Source organism: Mugil cephalus, chromosome 7 (genome assembly GCF_022458985.1).
Source record: "Mugil cephalus isolate CIBA_MC_2020 chromosome 7, CIBA_Mcephalus_1.1, whole genome shotgun sequence".
Taxonomy (NCBI): Eukaryota; Metazoa; Chordata; class Actinopteri; order Mugiliformes; family Mugilidae; genus Mugil; species Mugil cephalus.
In genome coordinates this window covers 9,480,621-9,491,167 of record NC_061776.1, presented here as the reverse complement: position 1 = coordinate 9,491,167, position 10,547 = coordinate 9,480,621, and the positions used below count along the sequence as shown (strand labels likewise).

Sequence of the window (10,547 nt, the reverse complement as noted above, 5' to 3'; positions counted from 1 at the left end):
GAAACCAGTAAAAGCAATGACACAAAAAAAAAAAAAAAAAGTTGGGTGGTTCCACTATCTTATGAGCACCGAGGCTTTGATCCCTCAAAATGGATGCAAAGGTTTTATTTACAGCCTCTTTAGGCCGGAGAGTTCTCAGACAATGTGTAATGGAAAAAGGGGAAGCGCTGTATGTGGATGTAAGTAAGTAAGACGTCATTGTCAAACACAGAGATTCAGATAAATTATTCAGACTGACACTTTATTCTTCACAGCATTATTCTGTCTGCAACAATCAGCTACAAAAAGCTCGGAACATTATGAAAATAACCTCAGGAGAAGCTTCTGAGCCCAATCGAACTGTCTCAGTCACAGGATTAATAATCAGATGAGAATTCGCCCGTGACCAAAGCAGAGGCAGTCACACGAGCACAGTCCGTACAGATCACTAATAATAATTATTTAAAAAAAAAAAAAAAAAAGAGAGCGTATGACAAAATTAAAAATACAGTTTGTTTTGCAATTTTACAATAATATACAGAAAAGCTGAGTCGGGGCTTTGCTTCAAAACGTCGTCGAAAAAAAAAATCAGCTGTGAAATGAAATGATTGAGATTAAAAGTTAAATAAATAAATACACAACAAAATTAAATAGCGAACTTCCTGCGAGTGTGTCTGGAGATAGAAATCACCGCCACAGATTTGGTTCATCACCGGACTATTGTAATATTCTACGTTTCCTTGTGTGTGCAGGGGGCAGCGGTGACAAAGATTTTGTTGTGTATTCGTTCATGTTTTCGTCCACCAGTGAGAGTCACAGCACCACTGTTTTTTTATGTGCATGTGCTGCTGAAAGAAGAAGAAGAAGAAAAAAAAGCATCTACAATAACATATCCATTCATATATTACTAAAAAAAAAAACAAAAAGAAGAAAAAGAAAAAGCAGTAACTTCAAATCAATGTGTTTCTTGAATAGTCATTTGTATTCTTCCGAATACTATTTAAATATATAATATATAGATAGACAAGAGCTTTCTGTGTTAGTGGTTCTCCGGGGGGGGGACAGGGACGTGTCCAGTCTGGCATCTTCAGTTATGGCACAGTGGTCTCTTTTTTCAAACATGTCAAATTTGCATCGAGTTAAGGAACAAACTAAATGACTGGGGTGGGATGGGTGGATGGATGGGTGGATGGATGGGTGGATGGATGGGTGGGTGGATGGATGGGTGGATGGATGGATGGATGGGTGGATGGGTGGGGTGGGGGGGCTGATTCTATCCGGTTCAGGGATCATTTCTCGACTAGTTTACCAGTGAAAAATAAACTCTCTGTAATCTAATCTCTCTTACTTGCTTCAGGAATCCCTTCATTTCCCATCTCACCCCCCTCCCTCCCTCCCTCCCTCCTTCATACAGGCTTGGCACTGTAGATTTGAAAGCGTGGTCCCTCTGAGTCTCTCGTAGCCGTGGTACTTTTTTTATTTATTTATTTTTTATTTTTTTTTAAATCCTATCGAGGGGAAATAATAAAACAAGATGCCAACTGATATTTCCCTTGGCTGCCATTCGGCCTAAGTGATGTGAAATCTCCAGTGGATAAACAGCAACAGCTACAGGACAAACCGACACACAGCAGAGCCTCTGGGATCTCACATGTTGGGTTCCCTCCTGTCTTTGCTCGGCGAGGGCTTCGACGGATCCTTAGCTGGCTTCCCGTTGGCTGAGGTGGGAGTGTCGGAGGTGGCGGTCGCAGCTGATGCGGCTGCAGCTGGAGCAACACTTGCAGCAGCAGCAGTGGCGGCATTGACGGTGGAGCGCTTGGTTTGCTCCTCGCCGCGGGCCTCCGGGCTCGGCTGCGTGGGAGGAGGAGGAGCAGGAGGAGCGGCGGCCTGCTCAGGTGGAGGCTGGACGGTCATTTCCTGCTGCTGCAGCTTGTGGCTCTGAAGGAGGCGGAGCTGGACGCGCAGCTCCAAGATGGCTTCCTGCTCCTCGTGGATGGCCTGGTTCAGGTGCGTGTTTTTGTTCTGCGGGGTGAAACGCACGCACACCGTGATGATGATGTGATGTGTGACTTCCACTCACTGGCCACTTTATTGGGTGAATCAACTGCTTGTTAATGCAAATACACCGATCGGCCATAACATTACGACGTATGCAGAGCTAAGTGGTTTATTGAAATGTTTCTCGAGATGTATAAGAATCATATTACACCAATCAGGCAGAACATTATGACCTAATATAGTGAAGGTCTTTCCAATAAACTATTGTAAGTCATCAGAGAATGGACATTGGTCTTCTGAGGGTCTGGTCACAGGGTGATGCTGGTGGGGGTCTTTGGGTCCTACGGGTTGAGGGGAGGGGCCTCTGTGGATCATCCTAAAGATACTGGATCAGTTTGGGATCTAGTGAATTTTCATGTTTTTCGAGTTCCTGAAGTGTTTTTATGTGTCTGTGTCAGGCTGCATCCTGCTGGGGAGGCCTGCTGCCATCAACCATCATTACTATGGGGTGGGGGCGTCTGGACTGGTGTAGGTGGGCGCTACATGTCTACGTAACATCCACATGAATGCCAGCTCCAAGTGTTTTCCAGCAGAGCACTGAATTATCACAATATGATCAACGTTATTCACTTCTCCCGTCAGTGGTCATAATGTTGTGGCTGATCAGTGTACATATTATTAACCTCGTCCAAAAAGCCTCCACGTGTCAGCTTTACTCCGCTCAAACTCTCTTTGACAGACTCACTGTCTTGTAAATAACAAACCACAGGGGCCGACGTTAAACGTCCGTCGTGTGTCAGATATTTTCTCACCTCCAGTTCCTCATTCTGCTTCTGCAGGTCTTCCAGTATCATCTGCAGCTCTTCCTCATCCTCGCTCTCACTTTCGCTGTCTGATGAGTATTCCTCCGTCTCGCTGCGGCCCTGCTGCCGACTGCGGAGGAAAGCAGCGCCGCGGTTACACTTAATACCCGCAGTACGTGCGCGCTGAAACACGGCATCACATCTAATCTCTGACCTCTGGATGTCTGCGATCTCTGCGCGCAGCCTCTCGATTTCTTCCTTCTCCGTCGCGATCTGTCTGCGCAGCACCTGCTCCAGGGAGATCAGCTCCTCCTGCTCCGTCAGGATCTCGTTTTCCTGATTACGAAAAATGCACACGTGAAGCTTTGGAAGAGGATCAGCGATCACAGCAACTGTCTGTGCGAATGACTGACCTGCGCCAGGAGAAGGTTGATGACTTCCTCCTCATTCTCAGTCATTTCCTCTTTTGAAACATCTTCCTTTGACAGGCTGGCTATCTCCTGGGCAATCTTAGTCTCACACTCCTACAGCACAGACACATGAATGTTGTGAAAGTCAGCAGTCTGCGTGGTGCTTATTCACCTCTGAGGACAACATACACTCGCTTGTTTTAGATCAATTTTGAGGTATTGTGCTTCATTAATATGTTTTCTATCAAACTAGTTTTTAAAAAGCGGTCAAATTGCACATTTATGTGTTCATTCCACTACACTTTGTCTGTGTTGACCCTCTAATTTACTCCTAAAAGTCAGTTTTCTAAGCCGGAGCCTCGTCTCTACCCCGGCATATGAGATACCGTTGTGAAGCTCTTTTTCTCTCTGATCCAAATATGGTCATATCCTTTGTACCTGCAACTAATCGTGAAAGAACAAAGGCCGATCTGAAGCTAAACTCGCGCTCTGATTGGTCGGCGATGATTTCTGACAACATGATTCGTCACGTGACTGGATATTCTGCTAAGGGACTTCTAAAAATGTTGTGAAGTCTTCTCTAAGAAGAAAACTACGGCTCAAGTTAGCAAGAAAAGTCAAAGAAAAGACGCACAAAGGAGAGGAGAGGGAAAGTCAGACTCATCGGATTTGATCCGGCCGTAAACTGTCTTTGGTAAAAGGAGACGAAGGTGGAGACGATCAGCAATGACTCATCGTTCATGTTTCACACTTCAATTAACTTTTTGAAAATTTAATCTGATATCTTGATATTATATGTGCTGATATGATTATATTATATGCTTTGAAGGATTTGAGTAGATGTGGTTTAGGCTCAAAGTGGTTTCCAATAAAAATATCCATGATTTTGTAATGTAAAACTTTAAAGGCCGTTATCTACAAATGAGTATCTCTGCGTATGCTGAGCCAGAAATCTCCACTTCAGCAGCAATTACACACACCAAACTTTCCAGATTTAATCCTTAATACATTCTGCAGGTATTTACTGTGGGGATTTTTCATACATCATTCAAAGCCTGATTAATATAACATTGTAAAACATGGCAAAAATTTATTTTTTATGGACTGGTTGGTATTTTGTGATTTATGGAGGGTTAAAAAGAAAGATCCAAAATTCCCTCTGTAAATACCTGGAAATCTAATATGCAAACAAGAATTTTGAACCTCATTTTAGTTATTATTCAGATTTCTGTTCTAAATATATATGCAAATTAGTGCATATTTAAGCAGATAAGTCCTCATTTGCATATTTAAACATAAATTCACAGAAAACTTGTAATACAAGTAATCAAGAAGTTTCATGGTGTTATCTATTAGTTAAAAATTCTTCCCTATTCACCTGTAGCGTCTCAGGTAAACCTCAATTCAAGTTTATTCTAATGTTGGAGTGTATGGACTGACAGAATAATTGTAAGAATAATAATTGAAACAACCCTTCTGGGGATAAAATGGACACAGGTGACTTGCCTGACGCTTGGCCTCCCTCAGTTTCCGTTTGAGAGCAGTGAGGATCCTCTGAACCTCCCACAGTCGCTCCTCTTTGGACAGGTCCTTCACGCCGGCCTGCAGGTCTCTGTGCAGGCAGTTCAGCAGGAACTCCTGAACACAAACATCCTTATGTTACAGGCTGACATTTACATGAAGATAACGGGCTGGAAACGCATGTTTCAGTTCCCTATAATCACACAATAGTCAATAATATACTTTAAAGTCTGATTTGATCTTGGTGTTCGTCTGCCGGCGGATGACTATTCAAGATACCTGGTCCATTTGGGATTTGGGAACTTTAGTGTTGAATTGTATATTGAATTGTTTTGTTTTAATCAATGTATGAAATAAAAAAAAAACTAAAAAATTATCTCTCTATGTATAATTAAGTGGCGCATGACCTGGCAGAAATCTTGCAGAACAGATGGTGACAAAGCAGCGAGCAGCGGCACGCTGAGGAACAAAGATAAAGATGTGCTCTGCTGACAAGACACTGTACTGTAAACAGAGGAAGAAGACGCTCACTCAGCTAAATTAACTGCTGCTACTGTGTAACACTCGACACCCAGTTTAAACTGATAACAATTAAACCCCTGCTTAACACGGAAAAAAAGGACTTAGGAATATGTTTGCAACTTTTAGAGCCTTTACAGACAAATAAAATCCTCATATTTATAAACCCAAGAACTCTGTCTCGGTTTTTTTTTTCTCACAATGAAGGTAAAACTTATGAGTTTAGTGCAAAGATATAAGAATCAGACTATATGTGATTTAAAAGAGGTTTAAAGAGATGGCCCCCGTGTACCAGGGGCTTTAGGGGTAGCAAATATCTGACAGCATTTGGTTGCTGATAAATATTCTTATTTAATTTATTGGGAATCACTAACTTATTAATAGTTTGAAACACGTTTAAGACTCGTTTTCAGTTTGTTTCTGCGGCTTCTCCACCCACCTGTCGCCGGATCTCCTCTTTGATGCTCTCCTGGGTCTCGGGCAGAGCCGGCATCGTCGCCATGTTGGACCAGCGGAGCGGCCGCACCACCGGCTTCAGGACCACGTCCCCAAACAGCTCCCGCACGTGGGTGAAGAACATGTAGAGAACCCGGTTCCCAATCTGGAAGTGATCGGCAGAGGAAAATGAACGCCGAGCAAACAGTCCCTCTCTCTCTGCACAAACTGCATCTGTCCTCTAATTGAACTGTATCTGCGCCACAAACAAATTCCTGCATCCTGATTAAACTGACCCTGGACTCCACTCGCTAATTGAACAGAGTGTTTATTTAACAGCGTCGTGGCTACAGGAGCTGTTGGTTTAGAATAAGTGGAGCAGCCACAGACACGTCCCCCTCGCGGGAATAAATTAGCTTCACCAAAACTGGGCCACGGATGAACCGGCTGTTTGATCCAATAAAGACTCAGCTGGTGTGTTGCTAAGGGGGATACTTCTCATCTTTTAGGTGAATCTTGAACTCGAGCCAAAGCCCCACTTTTTCTGCCGCTATCGACGTCCTCTGCACCTTTCATCACGTTTTCTTTGATATCGACATCGAATACCCGCAGCAGCCTCTGACCTGTATGGTGGGATTGAGGACGATGGAGATGTTCTGAATGTTCATCTTGGTCTCCGCCTCCCTGACGATGACGTGGTCCATGTGCGTGATCAGCCAGGAGAGGAGGAGGCGGTTTTCCGGCGCCACTTCCGCCAGCAGCCTCTGGAACTCCGTCACCTTTTCGGCCTCCACCTGCCGACCGCAGGCGTCCTCGAAGCGCTGGGCCAGGTCCCGACTCAGCAGGTTGTCGGGCAGCTCGCGGAGGTACTGCTTCAACAGGCTGGCGACCGTGTGCGGGTCGTACTCCTCCAGGCAGGGGCACTCCTCGCGGTCGTACGCCGCCTTCAGCTCGTCCACCTTTGACTTCATACCTTGCAGGGGGAGAAGAGAAGCTTTCGTGAGTGAACTAATCTACGGAGATGTTTCACCTGATTTAGCAAGAGTAAAAATCAACACGTGTTGATACCTGACACCCGGTAGATGCCCTCGCACTTCATGCCGTAATTTTCGATGTAGTCCACGCATTCCCTGAAGATGGCCGGCAGCTGGATGCCGTCGTACAGAGCCGTCCTCTTGACGGCTTCGGTCAGGGGCGCTCCAAAGACGGGCCTGAACGTGGGAGCCTCCACCGGGACCGGCTCTGCCTCGCTGGCCGGCTTCTTCTTCTTCTTCTTCTCCTTCCACTGTTTCACCACGTCCGCGGCCGTCAGGTCCTTCGACTTCTTGTCCTTGCCCTTGTCCTCCTTGGGGCCCTTCTCCTTCACCTTAAAGTCCTTCTCCTTCTTCTTGGAGAAGCTGGGCTTCTTGAACACGTGGATTCCCTTGGAGCGCTTCATCTTGGATGGGCTCTCCGCTTCGTCTGCTGAGCTGTCCTCCTGGAAGGCGGCGTATCCTTCGGCTGCGGAGAAGGATTAAGAGACAAGGGGTTACATCTGAAGTGAGACAAAAACACGCTTTCTCGTCTGCCTCACAACAGAACTATGATCGCAGTGAAATAGAAACAGGAAGAGAAACGTGTGAGAGAGAGAATTTAGCGAAGGAGGGGGAGAACGGGGACTTGGAAAAGAGGTCAGCCACCGATTTAGCATAGCTCCCACTGCACCTTACACATCTCCTCTCTGGAACAAGCGTAGTTTAAATATTTTTTTTCCCTCAGAGCTAACAAGATAGTGTCAAAGGCAGTTGGTGGCCTCTTCCTAGTTTTAGTCTCTTCTAATTATATCAGCTCAGGGTTTCCCTCAGAATAAAAAGTGCTGTGTATCGCGCGGGCGCCTGAGACACACCTTACAAGCTCCGAGGGTGTGCCCTGAAACTGTCCGACTCTTCCTCTCTCTCCCACTGGTGTGGGAGCTAAATACAGACATGGAAAAAAAAAAAAAAATCTTGATAGGGAGCGGACAATGGTGAAAAACATTCCCAGTACAGGATCGTTTATCACCACTGCTGACATCAGCCATACAGGACGGAAAAAAAATGGGAAGCTCCGTAGTGATGAGGCTTTTGGAAAAAATCTGAAAACTGGCCTGAACTGGACGACCTGCATGTAATTCTAGGTGTTAAAGGATACGGGTGGAGATATATGCAGTACTAGCTGTGGAAAAAAAAATATATCTACAAATATAATATTTAAAAAAACCCAGTAAAATCTGCTCATTGTCAACATGAGATACAAACACCCAGTGACATTCAAGGACGCGGTTATTTATTAATGAGTCACTAAAGCCACTGCGTGACTTTGAGCCAAGATTTTGTTTGGCCAAACTGCTATTTTCAAGGTCAATAATAAACCTCCGAGCCCGAATTAATTCTTTTTTGGCTCGTGGCCGCAGCCAAACAGTCACAGTGCACGCTACAGACACAGCAACATCCCTGTTTCAGTTCCAGTCAGAGACATGTACATATCCCTCCCCCTTTCGTCTTAACTGCTCAATAAAACCTGCAAAACCAACATCACTTACTCCTTTTTTCCTTCTTCTTGAACTTGTTCTTCTTCTTGCTGTGCTCTTTGTCGTCGTCTGAGACGTAGGTGTCGGGCGGCTCGTGGTGATGCCCATCGTGGGGCGGCGACGGTTCGCCGGTTCGATACAGCCCGGGGAACTTGGTGGGGCTGATTTCCTCCGAGCTGGGCGTGCGGGCCACGCCCCCGGGGTGCTCGGCCCTGCGCTGCTCCGCGGGGCTGCTGCTGGGGGGCAGGAAGCACTCGGTCATGGCTGCTCTGGCCTTATCGCTCCTCCGGCTGGCACATCACCGCTCCATCGCTGCTGCTGCAGTGGGCAGAAACATGTCGTTATGACACAGCTAAAAACCAGAATCCAAACTCTCAGGCGACCAGAGCGCTGCCCAGATTCTTTCATGTCATCCAGGTATTGTTTGCACCTAATTTGTGCCTAAATTTGTCTTACTGTGTCACGATTAAATAACACTGCAAGAGCTGTTTTTGCCAAGCATTACAGAGGTACACTGATCCGCCACAACATTAAGACCACTAACAGGAGAAGTGAAAAACATTGACCATCTTTCCGCCGATTCAATGTTCTGCTGAGAAATTGTGGACCTGGCATTCACGTGGATGTTACTTAGGGCTAGTGTGAGTACAAGCGTACCGTGCCTGAGTATGGTATGTGATTTACCACCCACCTACAGCCGCCACCCCATAGCGATGACGCTACTTGATGGCAGCAGCCATCCCCAGCAGGACGCAGCCTGACACTGACACACACAAAAACGGTTCAGGAACAACCCCAAAACTCATAGAAAAACAGCACTAGGTGTTGACCTGGCCTCCAAATTCACTAGATCCCAAACTGATCAAGTATCTGTGAGAAGCACTGGAACGAGCCTGATTCACAGATCCCCCTCCCCTCAACCCACAGAACCCAAAGGTCCCCACTAAAAACATGAGAAGGCCCATGTCCAGTCTGTAACTAGTCACAACTGTTTAATTTATTAGGAACGTGGTCATAATGTCATGCCTGACCATGTACATACACAGCAGTATTAATAAACACAAAACACAGTAGTTGTTTTCTCATTAGTATGTACATACGTACCAACTAGGAACATAAACAGCAACTTACAGATTTAGCTTTAGAAAGAAGAAACTTAAGGTATCTGATTTGCAACACAGACTCCTTAAATGCGTGTCTTAATACACAGTAATAATTGAATACACATGTCCTCTTTCTATTTCTCTTGTTCCTGGATATTTTTATGATGACAGCATAGAAAGGACACGGAGGCTGCAGCAGTGATCTCCACCCACCAGATGGGGCTCTGCCATGCAAACCGTCACATCTCCCACATCCCACCTCTAACATGTCAGCCCTGACATCCACGGTGGGTGAAAACTACACCCCAGCTCATCATCATCATCAACACCAACAACAACACCACAAACCTGATTTACCTGAGACACGCCTCTGTACATAATCACCCCATGAGCTGGGTGTGCACACACATGTCACGTCTGTGTGCATGACTGATGCTCAATTAGGCACAAAGAGGGAACTCACACGCTGTTGTGCAGGTTTTTAGGAAGTACATTAGTTCTTGTTACAGGGGATGTAGTTAAAAAATTTAAAACCCGCTGTTAGATGTTTCTCACACAACACGTCCTGCGAAATTAAAACACACGGGATGCTTCCTTAGCTTCTCCGTGAAAATACGCTCGAGTGCCGAGACGAATAATATGATAAATGACGTGAATTAACAATCCTATGTTGGCCAACGCTGTCCTGATTAAATTCTGCGCGTTAAACTCTTAATAACGCCTGTCTGACATCTTAATCTTCCTTCGCTTTGAGCTGATTAACCCCAACATTTCACCACGTCCCGTCGCCACAATACAACCAATTCAACACAATTAGTCGCCCGCATCGCTGTTAAAACCCGGGGGGTGGGGTGGTTAATAAACTGCTGATTTTTAACTGTATTTGCATTAAAGCTGTCATAAAGTGAGGCTCTCCTCTCAATGGAGGGGCCCATATGCTAACGTTAGCGCTGAGCTAGCTGACTAGCCAGCCTAACGTCACGGCAAAAGCCGCTAAATCGTCCAGAAGAAGCCAACATGCGACGTATAACTACGAACAGATGGTAAACCTTGTTTTACAGGCGCTGTACTGTCGCTGAACGAGCAAATCACAGAAGACGACAAACTTTACCAAGTAGTATCCCGTTGGGTCAATTTCGGAGCGCAGCTTCCGGCTATGTCCAAATAAACCTATCTGCGCCTGCGCTGACGCCCAAGTGGATGATAGGAAATGTAGTCACGTCACTATACA

The 10,547-nt window shown here is 45.7% G+C and overlaps 1 protein-coding gene across 2 annotated transcripts; it reads right to left on the bottom strand.

Annotated features, from left to right (window-relative positions):
- Positions 1-220: 220 nt before the first annotated feature.
- Positions 221-10,501, bottom strand: ralbp1 (ralA binding protein 1). 2 transcript variants are annotated; one of them, XM_047588835.1, is made up of 10 exons: positions 10,428-10,501; positions 8,226-8,531; positions 6,734-7,165; positions 6,289-6,638; positions 5,670-5,831; positions 4,697-4,828; positions 3,194-3,304; positions 2,995-3,116; positions 2,790-2,910; positions 221-2,001 (listed from the first exon to the last, which is right to left on the bottom strand). In XM_047588835.1, the coding sequence occupies exons 2-10, from the start codon at positions 8,473-8,475 to the stop codon at positions 1,627-1,629; spliced, it is 2,055 nt and encodes a 684-aa protein (XP_047444791.1). In that variant the 5' UTR covers positions 8,476-8,531; positions 10,428-10,501; the 3' UTR covers positions 221-1,626. The 2 variants fall into 2 exon arrangements, with proteins under 2 accessions (XP_047444791.1, XP_047444792.1); XM_047588836.1 differs by lacking the exon at positions 10,428-10,501 and adding an exon at positions 10,366-10,387.
- Positions 10,502-10,547: the final 46 nt, after the last annotated feature.

Bases quoted from the DNA above. Each gene is read 5' to 3' on its own strand.
- ralbp1 (XM_047588835.1), bottom strand. From the start codon at position 8,475: ATGACCGAGTGCTTCCTGCCCCCCAGCAGCAGCCCCGCGGAGCAGCGC. The intron at 3,305-4,696 runs GCAAGTCACCTG...TCTGTGCTGTAG, and splicing joins TGAGGGAGGCCAAGCGTCAG to GAGTGTGAGACTAAGATTGC. The intron at 2,002-2,789 runs GTGAGAAAATAT...TTCACCCCGCAG, and splicing joins AGCAGAATGAGGAACTGGAG to AACAAAAACACGCACCTGAA.